The sequence below is a fragment of the Euleptes europaea genome, chromosome 4 (assembly GCF_029931775.1).
Source record: "Euleptes europaea isolate rEulEur1 chromosome 4, rEulEur1.hap1, whole genome shotgun sequence".
Taxonomy (NCBI): domain Eukaryota; kingdom Metazoa; phylum Chordata; class Lepidosauria; order Squamata; family Sphaerodactylidae; genus Euleptes; species Euleptes europaea.
Window position 1 is genome coordinate 104,805,553 of NC_079315.1, and position 25,016 is coordinate 104,830,568.

Sequence of the window (25,016 nt, forward strand, 5' to 3'; positions counted from 1 at the left end):
CTTTGCACTCCAGTCCTATCTGATGTTTAGAAATGGCTGAGGTGGATGGGATGTTAACTAAATGGCCTCAAGCTGGAGCGAGTGTTCTAGTCTGTACCTGGCCACCAGCACAGCAAGGCTTCCTGTCTTCTCACTGGTGGAGGGGCGGCTGAAGCACCCTAGCTGAACCCAAGCGACTGTACAGTAGCCTGATAACCAAGTTGGACAATTCTTTGCACAACACCAGGATTAGGAGCCTCCGTTACACCACCTTTAGGCTGCCCTGTGAAACAACTGTTAATTGCCAAGGCTGTAGTGCACAGTTTGATAAGTACAAACAGTACGAATTCTCCCCTCCACATGTGTCAGTAACAGGAATGTAAGAGCAGTCTGCTCATCCCACCCCTAAACATATGACCCAGGCTCTATATACTGTATCTGTGTCAAGACATGGCAACCCATTTCCCCAGGACTGGGATGCAGCAAACATGCCTCTGTTGAGGAGCCACAGCTGATCCAAGAAAACTGGTCCAGTATTGGGTATAGATGGACCTCGCAGGATGAAAGATTAGATAACAGCTGGCTTGCACAAGTGCAGACGAGATCGCATGCCATAAGAACATAAGAAAAGCCATTCTGGATCAGACCAAGGTCCATCAAGTCCAGCAGTCTATTCACACAGTGGCCAACCAGGTGCCTCTAGGAAGCCCCCAAACAAGACGACTGCAGCAGCATTATTCTGCCTGTTTCCCAAAGCACCTAATATAATACACAAGCTCCTGATCCTGGAGAGAATAGGTATGCATCATGACTAGTATCCATTTTAACTAGTAGCCATGAATACCCCTCTCCTCCATGAACATGGCCACTCCCCTCTTAAAGCCTTCCAAGTTGGCTGTTTTGTACTTTAATTTCTTGGTCTTCAATTTTTTTATTTAGATGACCACCCATGTTGACGGACACTCTTGGGCTCTTTCTGCAATCGATGAACAGAAAGTTCAGAAGATTGTAACTCCCCTGAATAAAGACCTGGTTCCAATAACTGACTCTCCTGTAGTTGTGCAACAGCATTTGCTGCCTCCAAAGAAATTTGTTCTCCTTTCGGCACAGGTACGTGGATCATATATATTTGCTTAAAATGTGGTAGTTTGGTTGAGAAGAAGACAAAGCTCATTCATTTTATACAACATTTCCCAAGGCACCTGAACTCTGTTCAGAAATAAATGTATTGTCTAACTCCAGATGATTTTTGTAGTCCAAAACGAAACTGCTGAAGCCATCCTTACCTGGTTTGCTTTAAAGTGTAGCGGTGAAAACCAACAATGTAAGAACTGTAGAACACTTTGGCCAATAAAATATTATAGAAACCATCAACAGGGTTTTGTTCTAATTAAGTTGTGTTTTACTTTTCTTCAGGGAAGTCTTATGTTTCATAAACTCAGGCCAGTGGATCAGCTGCGACATCTTTTTGTGTGCAACGCAGGAAGTGATGGAGAAGAGATTGAAAGATTTTTCAAATTGCACCAGGTAAGAATTTTTAACTTTCTCTGAAACTGTGCTTAAAGTTATCATCTGTGTTTGAGAACGGATTGCCACCTGCAGCGTTTGCCCAACATGTTCAAGCACGAAGGTCTTCCTTGCATACTGCAAGGCAGGAAAAGCCCTGTGTATTTGCAAAGCTTGATTTGCCTCCGATCTAAATAAATGTTCAGGGGTCTTCTCGATTATGGCCACAGAATTGAGCAAGCTTTTAACTAATTGCAGTTTATCCTGTTCGTTTATAATTTTCAGAGTACATTAATACTACACTTGTTTACGAAAACAGGCTAGTGCATAAGAAGAGCCCTGCTGGATCAGATCAGTGGCCTGTCTGGTCCAGTGTCTTGCCTCTCACAGCAGCCAGCCAATTACTCTAGACTGAGCAGGGGTGTCGAACTCATTTGTGAGGAGGGCAGGATTGAGCATCAATGTCTCTTGGTCGGGCTGAAGATGGGTGGCCTCCGTGGGGGGGGGAGTCCCCATTGGGAAGCTTCCCCCGTCATGGAGGCCAGGTTTCTATAGAAACCAGTGGGTAGACCTGGCCTCCATGGGAGTCACAGTCGGAAGGCCAGGTCTACTGCCATGCAAACCAATGGGTAGACCTGGCTTCCGGATGGAGATGGGTTTTTTCCTCCCACGGAGGCCAGGTCTACCCATTGATTTGCATGGCAGTAGACCTGGCCTCCCGACTGAGACCCGCCCCCCCATGGAGACCAGGTCTACCCATTGGTTTCTATGCGCATAGAAACCAATGAGTAGACCTGGCCTGCATGGGGGGGGGGGGCGGCCCACTGGGGCCAGGATCGCACGGGAGAATGGGGGGCAACGGGGGGGGGCGGGCTTGGCTCGCGGGCCTGTGAGCAGCCCTCCAGGGGCCGGATCCGGCCCCTGGGCTGCCACTTTGACACCCCTGCTCTAGAGGGCCAACAGCAGGGCACAGAGGCCTCCTGGCACTGGTATTCAGAGGTTTGCTGCTTCAGAATTTGGAGAACTTTTCCTAATTCCTAATTGGAGGCCTAATCATCATCATCATCATCCATCTTAGGGATGACCCTTAGATATGTTCTTGGCAACTTAAAGCAGCAAAATGTTTCTTACAAGTTATCCTCTTTACTACCCAAAACGCTTTTTCAAGATAAGTATCTCAAGGGCAGGGCTTGCGTATCACTTTATTGATTTTAAAAATGTTTCTCACAGGAAGATCAGGCTTGCGCCACATGCCTGATCCTCGCCTGCTCAGCTGCTGCCTGTGATAGAGAAGTTTCTTCTTGGGCTACTCGAGCATTTTTCAGGTAAATGACCAGTCCTTGAATTCTAGAGATGGTACTTAAAAAGAACTTGATTGCATCCCAGCGACAAATGGAACTGGTTGATTGGAGAATATGAACAGTTAAAGTGAAATTATTATTGTTATTGTTATTATTATTATATTTGATTTATATCCCACCCTTTCCCAACCGAAGTCGGGCTCAGGGTGTCTAACATCAAAAATATACAGACATTTATGTTAAATAGCTATTAAAACATACTTTAAAACAATAACAATTAAAACCTCATCTTCATAAATGGCGCCAGAAAGCAAGTCCCCTCGTCGTGTGAGTAGTAGGGGGCAGAGGAAACAACAGGGGTTCAAATACTGGTTGGAAGAATTGAAAAAAGTCCCGGCGCTGGGGACGGCGGTGCTGCACCTGCTTTTTAGCCTGGATTTAGCAGGCGCAGCCTCGCTGTTCCCTGTGGGGTGAAAGGCCCTGGTAAAACAAAACAAAAAGCTGCGAAACAGATTTTTTTTGTTTTGCGGCGTGCGCGATTCAGCATAGGAAGAGGCGCCACCACGCCTCTTCCCCTCCGACTTCGCACGCCGCAATTTCAGGAATGGGCTGTTAAAACTACCATTTTAAGAAGAATCTGAAAAGCTGTTTTCCAGTGTTGCTGAGATGAATTGTCTAATCCATTAAATCTCAGGTATGGTGGAGAAGCACAGATGCGGTTTCCTTCTGCCCTGCCTCCTCCGAGTAACGTAGGATCTATATTGGGCTCTCCTGTTCCACCTAGTGAGTAGTGAATACAGCTGTGACCTAGTTATTTTTATGTTTCCTCTTCTCATTTTGGCAAGAGCTTTTCCCTTTTTTATTTACTTAGGAGATCTCTATGTTGCCTCACCAGAATCCTGCTCAGGAAATTGTACAAGATTACTGAGCAGGGGACAGAATAAAAATCTTATTCTAAATCTCTGATACCTCAAACGTGTGTGCTTGGTTTGAGTTTGGGTTGTGCCTTTTTAATCGGAATGGAAAATGTTTTCTGCGTAAAATATATCACTTTCTTTCTTTCTCCAGGTTCCCCTATGACTACTAGCAGCCCTTACCCTAATCCAAGTTTTTTGGCAACACCAATGCCAGGTATTCCCTTTAAAAAAATTAAAATGTGGTTTGCTTCCAGGGGTCTTTATTTTATCATGGCTAAGAATGAGGACCCAGCTTGCTGGGGGTAAAGAGAAGATGACTGGGGAAGGCACTGGCAAACCACCCCGTAAACAAAGTCTGCCTAGGAAACGTCGGGATGTGACGTCACCCCATGGGTCAGGAATGACCCGGTGCTTGCACATGGGACTAGAGCAACTGTCCTATGGGGAGCGGTTAAGACGCTTGGGGCTGTTTAGCTTGGAAAGAAGGTGGCTGAGGGGAGACATGATAGAGGTCTATAAAATTATGCATGGTTTGGAGAGAGTGGACAGGGAGAAGTTTTTCTCCCTCTCCCATAATACTAGAACGCGGGGTCATCTGCTGAAACTGGAGGGTGAGAGATTCAAACAGATAAAAGGAAGTATTTCTTCACACAACGCATAGTTAAATTGTGGAATTCCGTGCCCCAGGATGTGGTGATGGCTGCCAGCTTGGAGGGCTTTAAGAGAGGAGTGGACATATTCATGGAGGAAAGGGGTATTCATGGCTATTAGTTAGAATGGATACTAGTCATGCTGCATACCTATTCTCTCTAGTATCAGAGGAGCATACCTATTATTTTGGGTGCGGTGGAACGCAGGCAGGATGGTGCTGCTGCAGTCGTCTTGTTTGTGGGCTTCCTAGAGGCACCTGGTTGGTCACTGTGTGAACAGACTGTTGGACTTGATAGGCCTTGGTCTGATCCAGCAGGGCCTTTCTTATGTTCTTTACCTTTTACTAAGTATGTGCTGGTGTTTCAGGTGCCCAGCCTCCTACGGTATCGACGCCAGTGTATGCTTCAGGAGGTTACATGTCTCAGCCTGGGACTTCAGCTGGCGGCATGATGGGCCCTGAGATCGTATTTTCTGGCAAGCACAATGGCATCTGCATATATTTCGCTCGAATTGTAGGGTGAGTAATGCTTGGGAAAGCAAGTGTATGTTTGTGTGTTAAACGAGATAATGTTTGTGTCTGTATCGGGCCTGATCCAACCAAAGTTAGGCACTTTAATAAAAAATTAGTTTTATTTGTTATACCTTGCTTTTCTCGCCAATGGCGACCCAAAGGGGCTTACATCGTTCTCTTCTCCTCCATTTTATCCTCACAACAACCCTGTGAGGTAGGTAAGGCTGAGAGTGTATGACTGGCCCAAAATCACCCAACAAACTTCCATGGCAACATGGGGATTCGAACCTGGGTCTCCTGGATTCTAGTCTGACGCTAATCACTACACCATGTTGAGTTCCATTAATTTCAGTGGGAGAGAGAGCTAAACTCTTTCCCCAATCAAGTAAATGGGAAGTGCTCGTATCTATATTGTTAAAGGTATTGTAATTTTACCCTTTTTGTGGCTGTCAGGAGGTGGAATAGTTAAAAGCTTCATAAGTTTCATACTTACAGGCTTACATTTTAGGTACAAGAATATAAACAAGGATGTGTAAATTGGGCAGCCTGTTATATTTTTTCTCCCACTCTGCCCATTGTGTGAAATAGAAAGTTCATTCTTTTAGTAAAAGTAAATGTTTTACTTTGCCTGGCAAACTGATTAAATACGTGCAGCTTCTTGTGCAGCTGTTTGGCATGTGCAGAGTAAAGGAGTATTCCACTTTGTAAAATAGGAATGGCAGGGAGGACTAGGTGAAGGTGCTAAGAAAAGCTGTACACAAAGGAGTAGGTGCTATACTGAAAAATGCATGCAATGTTGTTATGAGAGGACAGATGATTTAGATCCAAATATCAGTATATTTACATTGACTGGAATGCCTAGGTTTTTAATACCACATGAATAAGCTATGAAGATTTGCACGGACATTCTGTTGTGGCTGTATAAAACACTACTTTTGCATATGACTTTCTCAGCATAGTTAACTGTTTTCCTGCCTTTCAGGAACATTTGGGATGCAAGTATAGTTGTGGAGAGAGTTTTCAAGAGCGGCAATCGAGAAGTCGTAGCTGTAAGTGCTGATGGGCGCGAATGTCTTACAGGGTTCTATTATAGATAGCCATTTTTACTAGTAATGGTGATGCTTCTATCTAAGTGGGGAAACTGTTTTGGGGCTGGAAAATGATTCATTTGTGGCCTATGAGTTGCAGCTTCTTCTAGTTCAGTGTTGTCCATCTTCACAATAGGCTCTTCTAATAACATACACAAACCAACACTTTTATAGTAGAACACAGTGACCATGGTTCAATGCAGCATCACAAAAGACAGCACTGCATCATGGTTTGATGTTGTTTTTTATTTTAAGAAAATTCTCTGGCAAATGTAGCTTGGGATTGGCTGCTAACTTTCAGCAACTAAGTAAGCATATACTTGGAACAGCATGGCATTATTTGCTGCACATTATTCAAATTAGAGATTGGCGGATGGTAAACTCGCCTCTGCTGGTTCATCCTAGTATCAAGGCCAAGCCAATTATTAAATCCAGTATAGGGATATTACATTGAATGTAAAACCACTTAAAGGGCCTAAAAGTGTAATTCCATTGGTAAATGCGTGCCTCTGTAGGCCGTGTTATATATTAGCAGGATTGAGTAGTAAAGCTTTTGCTAGGCTGTCCCAGATGGTGGTGGTATTTGCATGTTTAAATACTCCCCCAGGTCCTGAATTTAAGCCTTCCCATAAACAGAAAACTATCATCTTGACTAGCCTGCTTTCTGGCATGATAATTTTCTAAAGGAGAGTTCTGGTGGGGAGGGGGATGTAAATTTCACCTATAGCTTGAAGCACTGCTGTCCAGGAAAAAAGCTTTGTCACTTGATTCTGCATGGTGGTATCAGTTTAGAAAAGCACTTGCTCTGCAAGAGCAGGAGAGATGATCCAAAATTGACTGCTTTTCCCATTCCCTGGAAAGGTTGCATCTATTCAAAGTTAGCCAAGTTTTTTTTTTACTGTGAAAGTAATCCCTCCTCCATCTGGCCTTGTCAGCTGTGCAGCATCAGAGTTCTTCAAAGGCTTTTCTATGTTCTTGCCCCCCCCCCCCCGGCCCCCCGTGTTCCCTTCTCTGGAGAAAGTAATTCTAGTGGGAAGGGAGGCAGATCAAACAAGTCTGCTTGTGAGAGGGGAGAGTTCTTCCAGGTGTGTCATTCACTCTGCCACCAAAAGTCATGTTTTTTGTTGGGCTGCTGAGGGTTTAGGATTTCAAGAGGTGTTGCAGAAAGCACCTATTACGACCCTACAGGTGAAAGTTCCTATAGATGTCCAAAGCCTGGAATGGGACACTTGTCAGGGATGCTCTGGACTGATCCTGCATTGAGCAGGGGGTTGGACTAGATGGCCTGTATGGCCCCTGCCAACTCTGTGATTCTATGAACACCCAGAGCTTTATGCACAGTGACTTCTCGATTTCTTTAAGGGCGCCTTTGATGCCGCACAGTGTTGAATTAATGCCTGACATCCCACTCCCCTCCAGCAGCATGATTGTTAACAATGTTACTATAATTCAGCGTACGATCTCTTCCTTTTTTTTAGGTTGAAAGCAGCGTTCCAACACAGATGCTAGAATCTGTGCTGCAGGAATTAAAAGGCCTGCAGGAATTTTTGGATAGGAATTCACAATTTGCAACAATGGGGGCCCTTAGAAATCCTAGGTAAGATTAAAGTTGCTTTCTTTGTTTCTTTTCCATATGTTGTACAAGACAGAGAAACCAACAAAGTAAACTCAGAAGCTTCTGTAGCATGTTTTGTGTACAAATGGACGATTTTTAAGGTCTAATAAATTTAAAGCAGCAGTCTGTTGAACACTTAGTTGTGAATAAAGACCATTGCACACTGGAGGACTTGAGTAGAACAAGCATAGAAATGGACTAGTTTATTTGTGATATTTTATACTGTACTGACTAACCTGCCAAAGCCTTTGTCACAGCTTACAAAATATACTAAGATATAACTAATTTCATATAAAATTGTTCACACTTGTTAGAAAGAAACACTAAACTATTTTTGGTTTTTAGCTGTCCGATATAGCTTGTGTGTTATTGATTTTTTCCTAGTGACTTTTTGGAAGCTCTTTTACTTTTGCTCTGATTTATTTCGCTGCTGTATATTTTGTGCTTTGTGGCCTCAGATACCTAAACGTGTGTGTGTGATATTTTAAATATGCAGTATAAATTATTGTAGTGTTTTCCCTCCCTTTGAATAAAGCTTTGCCACACCAGCTAACCTGCAGCAGAGGTTGCTGGGCTTCATACGACCTGACGGTGGAAGTTCTCAGCAGGTGCAACAAGAGCTCCAAAGGAAGTTTCATGGTGAGGAAGAAAGAGGCCATACTTTTTTAATAGACATTGTCGCCGTAAAAATAACACTGTTTAGCTTTAATAGTAAACTGGGGTCAGTGTGATGCCTGTGGGTGCCACACTGCCTGCCAACACCTTTTATAGTGCCCGCCAAGTGTTTTTAGGAAGTAGGTGGGGTCAGGTAGAGCTTTTGCCCAGCCAAGGCTTCTGATTGCAGATTTGATTGGCTGTCCAAAATTTTTAATACTTCTTCATCAGCAGCTGCCACCACAGCACAAGAATCCACACTGTGTTACTGAAGCTAAGCTGTAGCAATCATTTTGTGGCTGGCTCCGCCTCCTGCAGCAGCCGTGTTGTGGCAGCGATTTTGTTGCTGCGCCCACCCGGCCGTGACAGAATTCCAAATGTGCCCACAGGCTCAAGAAGTTTGGGGACCCCTGTCATAATCTCTCAAGAATTTATGTAAAGAGGAAGTCATCTCTGCACAAGAGACAGAGCCTGGTTTTCAGTGAATTATGGGCAGATCTGCTAAATCTGCTCCAGAAATATCCTGTTGAAGAATGGCCTGTCTGTTCCACTTCTGAAGCTTGACAGTATCTGTCATTCTTCTCTTGCATAGCTATCTAATTGAAATGGTGATTCTTTCTGTTTGCCTGTTTGTCCCCTAGCGAAGAGAGATGGAGTTCAGTGAGCCTTGGAGGTTCCTTCAGGCTTTGTAGTTCTGTATCTCTGTGCTGCTCTCTCAAGAAGGTTTTGTGCAAGATGTAAAAAATGAAAGAGATGTAAATGGAATAGATTTTTTAAACTTAGCTGTGTGCGTTTTCCATTTTTGCAGCAGAGGCACAGTTAACTGAGAAGGCCTCCCTACAAGGCATCCAGCAGCTTGTTTGCAAAACCTGCCAGGCCTTAGCATTGTGGAAACTTCTTTGTGAACACCAATTCAATATTGTCGTAGGGGAACTTCAGAAGGTATGTGTTTTGGCACTCCTAGCTTCTTGGCCTGGAAGACATTCACCTTTTAACAGCTGTGCAGATGAAACAAACCAGAAAGTTGTTTTAGGATTATTATTTTTAAAAATCTTAAAACAACTTTCTGGTTTGTTTCATCTGCACAACCGTTAATTGATACACTGGATAGTGCAGTATCTACTAAAGGCAGAGCCAAGCAGCCTTAAAGAAAATTTAACTGCATATAGATGACCAGTTCCCATTGATAGTGCTGCGTTGGAGGAGCTGTGGTAGTTTCCCATGTCACCTTTTTAGAAGATGACTTGCAAAGTAATCGTTGTAAATTGTGATTGGGCCTACTTGCTTATTTGAGCAAGAAGAGAGCCAGTGTGGTGTAGTGGTTAAGAGCGGTGGTTTGGAGCAGTGAACTCTGATCTGGAGAACTGGGTTTGATTCCCCGCTCCTACACGTGAAGCCAGCTGTGTGAACTTGGGCTAGTCACAGCTCTCTTAGATCTCTCTCAGCCCCACCTACCTCACAGAACGTCTGTTGTGGGGAGGGGAAGGGAAGGTGATTATAAGCCGGTTTGATTCTTCCTTAAGTGGTAAAGAAAGTCGGCATATAAAAACCCAACTCTTATTATTATTATTATTGTATTGGTTTACAGGGGACCAAACATAAACGTTGAGGTAACCGGTTTGCTAATGGAAAGTTTTTTTCCTGAATAAAAGCAAAGTGCTGTCAGTGATTGTTCTGAATAAAGCAGGGTATGCTCTGAACTTTCTAATCCTCTGGGAAATAAGAGAAAATGTGGATGCGTGTCGACTTTCTTCACAGGAGTTTCAGGAACACCTGAAGGTCACCACTTTCCGAGACTTAGTGATCAGGGACAAAGAGCTGACCGGAGCCCTCATCGCCTCCCTCATCAACTGCTACATCAGAGACCATGCTGCTGTGGACGGCATCAGTACGCATCTGCAGGACATCTGCCCGCTGCTCTACAGCACAGATGACGCCATCTGCTCAAAGGTACGGCGCACTAAAGCCATCTGAGAAGAAACAACAATTTTATTTCACTTTTTGGTGCAGGATCACAGCTTGTGATCTTCACATGTGTATACACAAACACTCATGGAGCTGCATTATACTGAATTATACCCTGGGTCCATCCAAGTCAGTATTGTCTACTCAGACCAGCAGCAGCTCTCCAGGGTCTCAGGTAGAGGTCTTTCACATCACCTACTTGCCTAGTCCCTTTATCTGGAGATGCTGGGGATTGAACATGGTACCTACTGCATGCCAAGCAGATGCTCTGCCCCTGAGCCACAGCCCCTCCCCAAAACACATGAAGCTGCCTTATACTGAATCAGACCCTTGATCCATCCAAGTCAGTATTGTCTACTCAGACCGGCAGCTGCTCTCCAGGGTCTCAGGCAGACCTTTTTCACATCACCTTCTTGCCTAGTCCCTTAAACTGGAGATGCCGGGGATTGAACTGGGGACCTTCTGTATGCCAAGCAGATGCTCTGCCCCTGAGCCACAGTCCCAGAGCTCCAGATAATACTCCTCTCCCCAACAATGTAGCTATTGTTGCTAGAAAGTATTTGGTATAGATGTTTACATAGTTCTTGCTAGTCTTATTTGTTTGCTGAGGGTATACAATGGGAAATTTGTGGACTTCACTCTATGAATCTGTTTGTCTGGCAAAAGCTCTTCTTTGTTAAGCTCTTGCTTTTATTTCCTGACAGCTTTGGTGTTTGCACACCTGCCAAGCAGTTTGGGGTGAGGGTGGGATATTTCTGTGCTTTTGTCGTTTGGGCTCTGGCTGTTATAGTTTTGGCACTGTGCTGCTAACGCTGTTGGGTTTTCTGTTGGGTTTAAAATTGTATCTTATTGTTGATTGTATGAGATTTGAATATTTGTGGAAATTTTGTGACTTCCCTTGGTCTTTATTTTAAGACTTCCCAATAAACAGACTCTGTTTTTAAGGCATTTATGTCTCTCCTCTAAATAGATATAAATGCCCTAAAACCCAGAATGTATTTATTTAAGTTTTTTAATACCATTGGTTTTTTTTTTGTTTGTTTGTTTTTTTCTAAAGTTTTTTAATTCTATTGTGAAACAAATTTGAAGTTAAATTTAGCAGCTGTGTAATTTTTGTCTTTTTTTTTGGCGCTGTATTCTGTAATAAAAGATCTCTTTCAAGTGTTCTATCTCTTATAAAACAGAACACTTAAGTATAATGGGGAAATGCTGTTCGTTCATCGTAAATAAATTACTGAGTTTTTTTTTTTAATAAAATGGAGTCATTGATTAAGTAGACAGCTAGGGTATTTTTAAATAGTTTTAAAATGTAGTGTTTCGGGTGGCAAGGCTGTTTCTCTTGAGGCTTATTTCCTATAAAGCAACTTACTTCTTTGTAGGACGTAGGTAAATTAGATGTGCATTTCTCTTAAGTGATACACGTGTCCGTGTCTGATAAGGATTTCTGTAAGGGAAAGTTTTGTTTTTCTTTGAACTTGCCCGAACTAAGATGGTGGATAATGATATTGATCTCTACCTGTCTCAATAGGCAAATGAACTACTTCAGAGGTCCCGACAAGTGCAAAACAAATCTGAAAAAGAAAAGATGCTAAGAGAATCATTGAAAGAATATCAGCGGATTAGCACACAAGTTGACCTTGCTAACGTCTGTGCTCAGTATAGACAAGGTAAATAAAACAAGGTGTTTTATTGGTAATGTCTGATGATTTATGGTGCTTTTACTGATAAGCTGCCTTGAGCAGGACTCTGGAGAGGCGGCATCAAAATGTTCTAAATAAATATAAAAAAGCAGCAAGCGGGATCAAATTTTAACTTTGTAAATGTACACTTCTCTCTGTCCTTCATAACAACTATTGCAGGACTATCAAAGAGATTATCCAAAGTGAGTGTGTGTGTAAAGTGCTGTCAGGTTGCAGCCCACTTATGGTGACCCTGTAGGGTTTTCAAGGCAAGAGATGGTGGTTTGCCATTGCCTGCCTCTGCGTAGTGACCCTAGACTTCCTTGGTGGTCTCCCATCCAAATACTAACCAGGGCCGATCCTGCTTAGCTTCCAAGATCAGGCTAGCCTGGGCTGTATTGGTCAGGGCAGAGAGTCTGCCATTGCCTGTCTCAGTGTGGCCGACCTGGACTTCCTTGGCTGTCTCCCATCAAAGTGCTAACCAGGGCTGACGTTACTTAGCTTCTAAAATCAGATGAGATTGAGCTAGCCTGGGCCATCCAGGTCAGGGTATCTAGAATAGTTGTAATTAACAAAAACAGAGACTTATGTTTTTCCTTAACGCTGATTTTTACTGTAACAGTTCCAGAACAGAAGGAACATAATAATCTTTTGCTTACAAATGATCACCTGGCTTTTTGAACTTTTGACTAAACGTATAGCGTGTTTCATGATACGGGATTTCAGATGGGAATTCTATCTTTTTAAATTATCATGCAACAATACATAATCAGGATCAGGATTCATAGCAGACAAGATGTCCATTCACCTATCTTATTACAGGTTTGATAATAGTCTCTTTGCACAAAAGTTGCCAGCATGTTTTGTTAATTTGAATTGGGTCTCTTTAGAGAATCTCAGGTGTCTTTTAGATTATAAATATGCCAGATTTAGTTAAAACTGGGTTTACCAAACTGGTAGATGCTTGAAAACATTACAGAACCATCCTGATTTTCCTAGAGTACAAAAAAAAACCTCTGGAAAATTTGGGTAGATGTACATGATGCCTTCATAGCCTAGAGGTAAGATGATGCTCTTGGAAGTGTGCCATGTATTCATACCAATTTTGTCAGCATTCTGTAATAATGTATTTACAGAATAACTATGTATTTTTTCTTTTTGGTCTCCAGTGCGCTTCTATGAGGGTGTCGTAGAGCTGGCTCTCACCGCTGCAGAGAAAAAGGACCCTCAAGGCCTTGGACTCCATTTCTATAAAAATGGAGAGCCAGAAGAGGAGGTCATCGGGCTTCAGGCTTTCCAGGAAAGGCAAGTTCTCAGGATACAGCTGGATGGTTTTGTTCAGCACAAAAATGGCAGCTGCAGTTTGATGGGGTTGTGGAAATAACTTTAAAATTAACTAGCACTTGAAAATAATTTTAAGCATATATTTCGAAGTGTTAAGCAGCTGAGGTGAAATACAGGTTTGTGCAATATGTAGATGCAGATAGATGGTTGTATAACAGGAGTAAGTGTAACTGTGCATTCCTAAGCTTTCGGTGTGGGGGAACGGCGGGGAGGAGGCACCGCTGTAGGGAGGAGGCACCACTGCAGAGTTTGATAAAATAAACATACAGAGTTGAGAGGGAAAAAAAGCCTTTTAAAGGCTTTTTAAATTGAGCTTTTTGCCCCATAGAGAAAAGCAAGGCTGTGCCTGCTCTTCTCGCTGCTGGCATACCCGGGGCGAAAGGGAACAGGAGGCTTCTAACAGCATCTTGCACTAGGGGCAGGATTCTTGACTCTGGATGCGGGGGAGTGTTCACCTAAGCAGGCAGAAGCTTTAAAAGGTGGAATCTTCCTTTGTTCTTTGTTCAAATACTTCACCTGGATGCTATGATGTATGCTGGGACTCAAACTCCTCTGCAAAGCGGCAATAAGGAGTTTGGGGAGGGGTGTTTGCTCCATTCAAGATAACTTGTAACTTAGGTAGACTCCTGTTTATGTTTTCTTTTTCTTAGATATGTATCTGTAACTGTTTGGTAATGTCATCATGTTCATGTGATGTACCAGAGTAGGACACTAGCACATGTCTTTCTATGCCTTTGTTCATTAAGAAGAAGAGTTAGTTTTTTATATGCCGACTTTCTCTGCCACTTAAGGGAGGATCAAACTTATAATCACCTTCCCTTCCCCACAACAGACACCCTGTGAAGTAGGTGGAGCTGAGAGGGCTGTGACTAGCGTAAGGTCACCCAACTGGCTTCTTGTGTAGGAGTGGGGAAACAAATCCAGTTCACCAGTTTAGCCTCCACTCACGTGGAGGAGTGGGGAATCAAGCCCGGCTCTCCAGATTAGAGTCCACTGCTCCAAACCACCGCTCTTATCCACTACACCACGCTGGCTCTTAAATGTTTGATGTTTAATCTATACCTTCATACATTTTACTTCTGTTCCAATCTCTGTCCCCGAAGGAAGCCGTAGAACAGGGACGTTTCTGCCATTATACAGCAGAGTCATATGCATATGTGGGAACAGAGTGGTAGTGCTTTCAAAGTTTCAGAAGTTGCTGTGGAAGAAATCCTAACCAGGATTCCTGTGACATGTCTCTCTTCACAGATTGAACAGCTATAAGTGCATTACAGACACGCTTCAAGAGTTGGTCAATCAAAGTAAAGCAGCTCCACAGTCTCCCAGTGTTCCCAAAAAGCCTGGTCCTCCTGTCTTATCATCTGATCCGAATATGCTAAGCAATGAAGAAGCGGGGCATCATGTAAGAAATGAGCTATCATTAACTTTGCTTGGGAATACTCGTCTTAAGTACATGAGCCAAACCTAATGGCATAAGTGGGCCTAGTTCAAAAATATTCAGAAGGATTGCATATCTCAAGTACTGTTTGTTGTTTTCTAAAGTAATCAGTAGATAATGTATTGAAATGAAACTGTTTTGAATGCTCATTCACAGATACATGCCCTGTAGGCAATGATCCAGTCATTTAAAAAAAAAAGTACATTCTTGGCACAACAGCCATTTTAATTTCACTCTCCTTTTTTCTAGTTTGAACAAATGCTAAAATTGGCACAGCGTTCTGGAGATGAACTTTTCAGTATTGCTCTTTACAACTGGCTTATCCAAGCTGATCTTGCTGATAAGCTGCTGCAGGTAAGGTAATAGGAATGCTTTGTGCATGCTATGTCCGTACAATTTTTAATTGAGCTTTGGAATTTGTACTTCAATTTTGCTTGCATAGCAGTGTTGTTGGTTGCAGAGGCCATCCTCCACAACAGAGCATGTTTCCATAGCATGTCCTTGTAGAGCTAGATGTTTTCCACTCATATAAACCTGGGCCACTTTCAGATTACCGTTCTAAACCGGATGTTATCTGTTGTTTGTCCGATTCCGAATAAAGAGATACAGGAACAGGCATTTCATACAGCTAATTTCAATCTGTCTATGAGTTGTCCCTAAGGTGCTCTGAAATGCTCTGGCCATTTCAAACAGTTCAACACTTTCCCCCCGCCTTTTTTCATGGCACGTACTTTTTTGGCTTTTTTTTAAACGTTCCAAGATTAGTGCTATAGCACTATGTATGGCTAAAGTGCTATAGCACTATGTATAGCTATAGCCCCAATCTTCGAACGTTTTTAAAAAAGCCAAAAAAGAACGTGCCGCCAAAAAAAGCAGGGGGAAAGCAGTCCTTTCAGAAGCACTCCAGCCATTTTAAACAGCACACTTCCGCGATTTTGAAGTGCAAGGAATAAGTGAAAATGGGAGAAAGCAGTTTTCATTAAGAAAAGGCTGAGCCCTGGGATGCCAGCAGGACACAAACGGGTTTGTCTGAAAACTTTTTTAAAAATCCATTAGCAGCTGGGAGCCAAAATGACACAAAAAATCTGAAATGACACAAAAAAAAAAACCATTAGCAACTGGCCGGTCAAATGGTTTATAAGGGCAGTTTGAAAGGGGCCCCTGGGCTTGCATGAGTGGAAACTGCCTATCATCATTCCACAGTGGAGGGCTACCTCCACTATAGAGATCAGTGCTGCTGAAGGAAGGTAGAGGATACAAGGCATAGTGATGTATCTTTGAGAAGCATAATTTGTAGTTAAAATGTGTATAGTACAACAAGGACTGATAGAATTTCCCCTTTTCCCTGATCCTTGTAGGTAAACTCTCCCTTTCTGGAGCCATATCTAGTGCGTATGGCCAAAGTTGATCAAAACAAAGTTCGCTACATGGACCTGCTGTGGAGGTACTTTGAGAAAAACAGAAGCTTCAGTAATGCAGCCAGAGTGCTGGCAAAATTGGCTGACATGCACAGGTAAGGTTAGCTTTTTATTAATCAGTGTTTCTAACAATGTCATTTGTGTGTGGGGTTATGGTACTGTTATCGTTTTTGCAAAGACGTCACCAGATGATACAGACCAAGTCTACTCAGCGTTGTGAGCCACTAAACTAAACACAGTCCACCAGCAATATATTATGGCCTGCAGTTACTTGATAACCCCACTCCTCAGCTATTCTGGAAGGTAGTTACAAAAGGATTTCTCTTGAAGAATGTGAATGTTTACATAAAGAAGGGCATGCTGAATCTTTAGAACATGTTTTTTTACTGTAAAATCTACAAGCATATTCGGGATGCTTTGATCCTACAATGAAGGGCTCTCCAGGGAGGAATATAAAGGTTTACCTTTATAGTATGTTATCAGATAAGAATTAGGGGAATACTTTTAAGGTGGCAAAATTTGGCTGGCTGGTCTCAAAGATCAGAAAATCTTGGTCTACACAGGTTCAAGAAGGATCATAAGCAGATATTCTATATCTTTTAGTCATCTTCATTTGTTTTATTATTTTATTCTATATTTTAGTGATGATGAATGTTTATCAATCGTGGGGTTTGATTGAAGACATGATATTTGTATTTACAACCTATGTTACACTTTTAATTCTATGTATATAATAGCATTCTGGTCTAGGACCGTAATAAATATTTCCTTACTTACTTGATAGATAACCCCTTTACTTTTGAGGTCCTAGGCAGGTAGCCAGGACATTAGGTTTATTGTGTCTCTCTTGAGCCACCGTACTTGGGGCTGCGTTTGGTTTGGTGAGCCTTGCTAAAAGCTATGAAATAGATATACAGATCTCCCCAAGTCTGAGACTCACTACCAAACATTTTGAGGTGATAGAGAAGAGATGGCAGTGGTGTGATATGCTGAGGGGGAAAAGGGCAGTCATAGAAATGAGTTCACATCATTTTTACAATGTTATATTGTCTGCTATCAGAAGAAGAAAGGATGTACTGTAGATAATGCAAAGCAGACTAGACAACTTGGTTAACTTGTATTTTAAAAGCAGAAGATTGTGTGAACGTTCTTGAAAGCCACCGTATTAAATCCCATAGTTCTTATGATTTCACAGCACCGAGATTTCACTCCATCAGCGTCTTGAATATATTGCACGTGCCATTTTGAGTGCCAAGAGTTCAACCGCCATTTCACCCATAGCTGCAGATGGTGAATTTTTACATGAATTGGAAGAGAAAATGGAAGTAAGTAAAACTGGTAAAGGTAAAGGTCCCCTGTGCAAGCACCGGGTCATTCCTGACCCACGCAGTGACGTCACATCCTGACGTTTCCTAGGCAGACTTTGTTTACGGGGTGGTTTGCCAGCACCTTCCCCAGCCATCTTCCCTTTACCCCCAGCAAGCTGGGTACTCATTTTACCGACCTCGGAAGGATGGAAGGCTGAGTCAACCTTGAGCTGGCTACCTGAAACCAACTTCCGTTGGGATCGAACTCAGGTCGTGAGCAGAGCTTGGACTGCAGTACTGCAGCTTACCACTCTGCGCCACAGGGCTCCTGGTAACAATATTAAGACATCATTAATATTGGTATACAAAAGAAATGGGTGGCATATCATTTTGGAGGCTCCTTTCTACACCCTTTTTTAGCATATTGAGAATCCCGCCTTAGTTTAAAGAAAGCTTCTAGCCCTCGTGGTTGGTTTTGAAAATCTGGGAAGCAGCATCAGCTCACCGTCTTAAAAGTGAGCTGGCCTGTCTTTTAATGATATGTTTAGACATTATAATAGATCAGATATTTTTATGATAGAACCAATTGTAATTTCTTGTTCATATTTATAATTTTAATGAAAAATACAAATATTTTTAACCAGGTTGCCAGGATACAGTTTCAAATACAAGAGGCGTTACAGCGTCAGTGTTCCCATCATACTTCAGTGCAAGATGCAATTTCACAGCTGGACTCTGAGTTGATGGACATAACAAAGGTGATCTTAAAGAAGTATTCCCAAACAGCATGCTATTGTGCAAACTGTTCATTGTCAGAATGAAGCTTCTTTTTCTGTGATAACATAGCCCTGGTCTTATTATTGTATGAGAAATGTCAGTTTGTACATTACCTATTTCCTGTTGAGGAGCTGTATTGCTATTGTATGAGAAATGTCAGTTTGTACATTACCTATTTCCTGTTGAGGAGCTGTATTGCTGAAAACTTCAGCCTTTTTAGAATACTCTGTATAAGGGATGGAGATGCATGAATTAATATTCTCATTTATTTATTGCTGCACGCTGCCTTATTAACCCATTTTTATTCCTGCATTTTATTGTGTGTGTATGAGAGAGTGTAAGAGACTAATCAGTGTTTTTTTTCTTCCTTTTTTTAAACTCCAGCTATATGGGGAATTTGCTGATCCATTCAAACTCTCTGAATGTAAACTGGCTATTATCCACTGTGCGGGTCATTCAGACCCTATCTTGGTACAGACACTCTGGCAAGAAATCATTGAGAAAGGTATGTCCAACTGGTGGCAAAGATCTTTAGAAGCACCCAACAATGCAGAGTTCATATTTCTTCATAATAAATACAAGGGGAGGAATTGTTTTTTCAGCACAGTACATGACATTCAAAAAGGCTGACCATAATTTTTGTTCCTGCAGTAGATTCTATGTTGGTGATTCACTGGACAATGATGACTTTGTTTCCTTGGGTTTGGATCCTTCAGGCTCCCCAGCCTCCTTCCCTCCTAGAGCGGCCCCAAATATCTTCTGGGGGAAAAAGCACCTACTCAGGAATGATATGTAGGGGGCGGGGGGTCAGAGGTCTGTAGAGTCAGAGTGGCAGAAATTGCCCCTCCCTCAATGGACAGAAATCCTCCATGGGATTCAGCAGTAGAAATGAGTGATAGACCTGTAGCTCCATAAGGAAATGTGGCATTCAAGATATTGTCTGCATAGCTTTTAAAGCTGCCCTGTTAGAAGGACGACAAATTCCTTGAGAGGCTTACAAAAAAAGAACTGTGGGAGTTTCCCATTAGGCTTCAATTTCTTTTCCTGGTGACGGTAATATAAACAGTATCTTGTAGACTGCATTCAGAAGCTCAACTGAGATGTCAAAATTAAATTGCGGTTTCTGGAATGTACAAACCTGGTTGACTGTTGGGCCTTGTGTGCTCTCGCTTCCTTCTCCTCCAACCTTCTTCACCCTCCACAGCATGCTGAGAATGAAGATGGAAGGTCTTCAACTATCTCCACATGTCATTTCTTTCCCAGTAACTAGAATGGTTAACTAGTATTAAGTTGTGGCTAAAAGTCTTGGTGTGCCATATAAGGGCAAGAAAGGATAAGGAATATGTATATACACACAGTTTGTGCTATCTTGAACAAGGTCCTTTTTGTGACATCTGAACGTGGTGTGAAAGGATTGTTAAAGCTTTTTGAATGATGACTAGTCTGAATAAGTATTAAATATATTTTTGGAATTTTCTTTCCTGACGTTTCGCCAGCAGCTGTGGCAGGCATCTTCAGAGGAGTAACACTGAAGGACAGTGTCTCTCAGTGTCAAGTGTGTAGGAAGAGTAATATATAGTCAGAAAGGGGTTGGGTTTGAGCTGAATCATTGTCCTGCAAAAAGTATCAAAGGTAATGTGCTAATCATTGTCCTGTAAGTATCAAGATAATGTGCTAATGAGGGTGTGGTATGTTAACACATTACTGTGTGTACATACATATTCCTTATCCTTTCTTGCCCTTAAATGGCACACCAAGACTTTTGGCCACAACTTAATACTACCGTATTGTCCGGCGTATAAGACGACTGGGCGTATAAGATGACCCCCAACTTTTCCAGTTAAAATATAGAGTTTGGGATATACTCCTCCGCAGCCGAGGCCCGCCCCTCACGCGCTCCCCTGCCGCCCCCCTTCGCTTGCCTTTTGCACAAGGGCTGGGAGCCAGGGGGGGGAGGCGGCGCCTGTTCCTGGAAGACCCCGCCTGGGGAGTTGGTCACATTCTTGGCCGCGCTGCAAGAGCAGAGCCAGACGCACCAACGCGCAGGCGGGGAGGGAGGGAGGCGGGGGGGGTGAGGAGGAGGAGGTGCGCACAGCCCGCCCGCATTCGCTCAGCCCCGAACCACCCTCAGTCTGGGCTGGAGCGCGGCGCGACTGCAGTCGCAACGCCGGAGCGGGTGGGCAGGAGCCAGGAGGCAGAGAAGGACGCGGGGAGAGCGGCCGCGCCAGCCAGCCGCCTGCCTGCCTTGCGCCGCCGCCGGAGCGCGGCGAGCGTTTCCCTCCGTGCGCCCCGGCGCGCCTGGCTCTGACTCCCAGCCGGGCAGCGAGCGCCCTTGCCGGGCTCGCCTCCCCTCCCTCCTCCAGCGGACATGGACAGAGCGGAGGCGGCTCCCCAGGCAGATTCTCCAGTCCGGCTCGGAAGTTTCAGCACTCACCCTATAAGACAACACCTGGCGTATAAGACGACCCCCGACTTTTGAGAAGATTTTCCTGGGTTAAAAAGTTGTCTTATATGCCGGACAATACAGTAGTTAACCATTCTAGTTACTGGGAAAGAAATGACATGTGGAGGTAGTTGAAGACCTTCCATCTTCATTCTCCGCATGCTGTGGAGGGTGAAGAAGGGTGGAGGAGAAGGAAGCGGGAGCACACAAGGCCCAACAGTCATACCACACCCTCAAATAATAATTAGCACATTATCTTGATACTTACAGTTACATTGTCTGTAAATGTCTTGCAAATGTGCTGATGAGCTTGGCGTCCCAGGCTTCATTATTTTTGTGACTTACAGCCCATTCCTGAGGTTGGGGGCCAAATGTGCTTAGGAGGGGGCGCAAACCCTACCCCAGCGTTTGTGCCACTTGTGCCATGCAAACTGGCACAGACACTGGCTTAGGGGCACTTACGCCAGCCCCTCTGGACTGCAGCAGCAGCGCAGCCCTCAGACTCTGGTGTGGCCTCCCGCTGATGTCCTCCCGGTGCAGATCTTCACTCCACCATCCTGGGAGGCATTCCCGTGGCATTCCAGGGGGTGGAGCTGCATTTTAAGCAGCTTCCTAACCCCTTTCAGCCCGGGAACACCCCCTAAAGCAACGGTGGTGCCGCGCCACCTTTTTGATGGCACAGCGTCACTGTTATCTGTGGGGCTTTTCCCCCATTTTGGGAGTTTTAGAAATAAAACCCCCTTTTTTAAACCTCGCAATGGCCACAGAACCTCATTGTTGGTTTGCACTGTTAGTTTGCACTGCCAGAATAGTGTTTTATTACTCAGTGTTTACAGACGGATATGTGTTTATAGCAGCAGCCACCTATTACTAAGAAATAAAAAGGACCGTTGTATATTATGTTGAAAAGAAACAGGAGATACCGACATGTCTGCCTGAGCAAACTCTCTTTTTCTCTTTCAGCACTGAGTGACAGCGTGGCTATGAGCCCTGCAGACAGGATGCAGGCTCTTAGCCTGAAGATGATAATGCTTGGCAAAATCTATGCTGGGACACCTCGCTATTTTCCTTTAGGTATACAGTTCAAAGTACTGGTGCTTTGAAGTAGTAAGTTATAATGGCCGATTAAGAGAGACCAAATGTCTTCTGTCTCTAGAAAAATACATGGGCAGAAAAAAGGAATGGACTCTATTTTATACATATGCCTTCCCATACATGCAGTTGAATTGTCACTCAAGGTTGGAAAAGGCCTGTTTGGTCCCAAAAATGGGCACTGCCTTGGTGAAGAACTCAACCCAAGGAGTTAGACATCTTAGTCCCAGTCTCCTTGACTATAGGGTCATGGCTTGCTGCTCATGCAGGTGAGGCAAGCATTCTGTGGTAGAGCAGAAGATCCCAGGTTCAATCCCCCGCATCTCCAATTAAAAAGACCAGGTAGGAGGTGATGTGAAAGTCCTCTAGCTGAGACCTTGGAGAGCCGCTGCCAGTCTGAGTAGACAGTATTGAACCTGATAGACCAATGGTCTGATTCAGTATAAGGCTGATTCATGTGCGTTCATGTGTTTGGTTGGGAAGTTGCATGGGCTTTATTTCTATTCAGGACTGGCTTAACTTTTTGGAAAAACGTCCGCTGAAAAGGTCTCCATTGCGGTTTACTGAAGGAAGGTGATGTGCAATTATTTTATTATTTTTAGAAGCTTGCAGCGAAAATTGACATCTTGTTTTCCCTCAGATTTTTTAGTGCAGTATCTGGAACAGCAAGCTTGTTCCTTGAACTGGGATGTGGGGTTTGTAACCTACACCATGCAAGAAATTGGCGTGCCACTCCCAAGGCTTCTTGAAGTGTATGACCAGTTATTCAAAGCACGGGTAAGTAAAAGTTATTGGACATTGTAGGTTCAGCTGTTCTAAGATTTCTTAGTATTGCTTGTTAAGAAAATGGACTATGTACAGTGCTACTTATTTTGTATTGGGTCACTTCCATTGTATTTTCAGTCATTGTAAGAGATAGGTTAAGATGAGAGGTGATGACTGGTCTAAGGTGACTCAGTGGGCTTTGTGAGCTGGGGGTTTTGATCGCACGTCTCTCCAGCTTAGTCTAACACTGATCACTGCATCACTGTGTCAAATTGCTAAAATATTTACCTAACAGGAAAACTCTTTGTAGTGTTCATCACACCTTTTTATGATCTTCATTTGTGAAGTACCTCTTATGGATAACAAAATCCTAGTATCAATCAATCAAAAACCTTTAATGGCATATAATAAGTACAAAATTAAATTAAAATGTCAAACATCAGATACACACACAAATTAGGTACAACAATTTACTCCCAGTTCCCTTTTTTGCGAATCATTAGAACGTTATTAAGGAATTTGGCAACCTCCTCAGTTATGCCTGGAGAAGTATCTTTCAGTATATATTGTTCTTTAGCTTGATCCCACCAGGTTTGTAAAGACAGGGTCAATATTTTTAAGCCGTATATCTGTATAGAATGGGCAATGGAAAAGGATGTGCCAAATTGATTCAACACTTTTCAGTGCACCAGGGCAAAGTCTGTCATCATAGTCCACTTTTTGGAATCTTCCAAATAAAACTGCTGATGGCATAACATTGAATCTAGCCAGGGAAAAAGCTCTACGCAGATGTGGATTTTCTAGAAGATGGAAGATATGAGGCTATGCTACCTGCCTTCAGTGAAAGCCCTAGCCTTAATGGGGAACAGCTTGTACTTTTAAGGCAATTGAAATTCAGCATCATTACTGTCCCTTTCTTCAGCTATTCAGAGACTGGCGAGGGCTGTGTCAAATCTCACGTTTCTGTGGGCGAAGTGCAAACTTAACTTATAATGAAGCTGAACATGTAAATAAATTTAGCACAGAGTCCACCCTCCATCATTTTTTCGCTGCAATAAGAATAACTAATGTGTTAGCTTACTCTTGTGCGTGGTGTGAGAGCCTGCGTGGTGTAGTGGTGAAGAGCGGTGGTTTGGAGCGGTGGACTCTAATCTGGAGAACCGGGTTTGATTCCCCACTCCTCCACATGAGCGGCGGATGCTAATCTGGTGAACCAGGCTGGTTTCCCCACTACTACATATGAAGCCAGCTGGGTGACCTTGGGCTAGTCACAGTTCTCTTAGAGCTCTCTCAGCCCCACCTACCTCACAGGGTGTCCGTTATGGGGAAGGGAAGGGAAGGGAAGGTGATTGTAAGCCAGTTTGATTCTTCCTTAAGTGGAAGAGAAAGTCAGCATATGAAAAACCAACTCTTTTCTTCACTTTGTTGATTAATCATGCGGTACAACTTTTCCCCCCCCCTAGGACCCATACTGGAGCAAAATGAAGAAACCTTTGCACCTTCTGGAATGCATTCATGTATTATTGTCAGGCTATGTGCAAGATCCTAACAGAGTGCTTACCTATGAGAGGTAACTTGGGTTACAGTAAAGCATGTTCTAGTAGCAAGTGAATAATGCAAGTACAGAAGTTACGTGACCAGGTGGGAGTCCATTAGCCTGTATTTTGAAAATGTGCGCTATGTATAATTTCACCTAAATTTGGGGAATGTCGCCATAGCAAAACCTTACTGAACCTCACTAAAAGCCATTATTGATAAACCCTGTTGCGGGTATTTGCCATGCAAAAGGTTGCAATGTAAATATCATTACTGCATCTTGGGTTTTGTATTACCCCTCCCCTCCTTCCCAGATCACCTTTTGGCCTTATGTGTGTCTTCCACATCTCTCAGGTGAAGGCATGGAATGAACACACCTTGGCTCATGCATACCGCCTACTCCACTGTTAGTAAGTGATTTGAAAGGACACCTCTGCTCCCAGAAGCTCGTTATAGCTCCAGAATTAGGAAAGCATTCCAAGCTTGTAGTCTCTATAACCTAACACTAAAACGTATCTTTTCTTCTTCCTCTCTAGACGGAGATTCACAAACATTTGCTTGGATGCTGTTAGCGGTTACCTTGTTGAATTGCAGTCCATAAGTCCAACACTAGTTGTACAGACCATTATAGGGAATTTTAAATCTCTACAAGCCAAGTTGGAGCGACTTCATTGACTACAGGGGTGCATAATTTTATGCATAACTGCTTGTACAGATGGAACGAACTGTGGCTACACTGGAATGTTGAAGGACAAGTGCTTAATAAAGAAGCCGGGGGGTGGGGAATCACGCTGTTGCTGAATTGGATGGTATTGTGTTGTATATTTTTAACTAACCTTCACATAGCAGAATGTATAAAAGGTAGATTCTTTCTTTTCAATAATGCCAAAATTTTCTAACAGTGAAACAATTTTATATGTTTTGGATTAAGACGCACTATGTAATCTTGCCCTCATAATTAAAATTATTTGTAAAATTGTTTTCTTTTCTTAATTGTGAATGTCATATGCATAGGCACAATTGTAGAAAT

The 25,016-nt window shown here is 43.2% G+C and overlaps 1 protein-coding gene across 1 annotated transcript in view; it reads left to right on the plus strand.

Moving 5' to 3' along the window:
• NUP155 (nucleoporin 155) overlaps positions 1 to 24,713 on the plus strand; it is a 39,810-nt gene extending 15,097 nt beyond the window's left edge. Inside the window, exons 13-35 of the mRNA XM_056848537.1 lie at positions 919 to 1,089; positions 1,396 to 1,506; positions 2,716 to 2,810; positions 3,481 to 3,569; positions 3,855 to 3,917; positions 4,721 to 4,871; positions 5,848 to 5,914; positions 7,432 to 7,550; positions 8,104 to 8,207; positions 9,031 to 9,164; positions 9,981 to 10,172; positions 11,716 to 11,854; positions 13,036 to 13,171; positions 14,459 to 14,612; positions 14,898 to 15,002; positions 16,007 to 16,161; positions 17,262 to 17,391; positions 18,018 to 18,131; positions 18,535 to 18,655; positions 21,557 to 21,667; positions 22,326 to 22,462; positions 23,914 to 24,020; positions 24,523 to 24,713. Coding sequence (XP_056704515.1) covers positions 919 to 1,089; positions 1,396 to 1,506; positions 2,716 to 2,810; positions 3,481 to 3,569; positions 3,855 to 3,917; positions 4,721 to 4,871; positions 5,848 to 5,914; positions 7,432 to 7,550; positions 8,104 to 8,207; positions 9,031 to 9,164; positions 9,981 to 10,172; positions 11,716 to 11,854; positions 13,036 to 13,171; positions 14,459 to 14,612; positions 14,898 to 15,002; positions 16,007 to 16,161; positions 17,262 to 17,391; positions 18,018 to 18,131; positions 18,535 to 18,655; positions 21,557 to 21,667; positions 22,326 to 22,462; positions 23,914 to 24,020; positions 24,523 to 24,661 — 2,844 coding nt within the window. The 3' untranslated portion in view covers positions 24,662 to 24,713. The remainder of the gene's footprint in view (positions 1 to 918; positions 1,090 to 1,395; positions 1,507 to 2,715; positions 2,811 to 3,480; positions 3,570 to 3,854; positions 3,918 to 4,720; positions 4,872 to 5,847; positions 5,915 to 7,431; positions 7,551 to 8,103; positions 8,208 to 9,030; positions 9,165 to 9,980; positions 10,173 to 11,715; positions 11,855 to 13,035; positions 13,172 to 14,458; positions 14,613 to 14,897; positions 15,003 to 16,006; positions 16,162 to 17,261; positions 17,392 to 18,017; positions 18,132 to 18,534; positions 18,656 to 21,556; positions 21,668 to 22,325; positions 22,463 to 23,913; positions 24,021 to 24,522) is intronic.
• Positions 24,714 to 25,016: the final 303 nt, after the last annotated feature.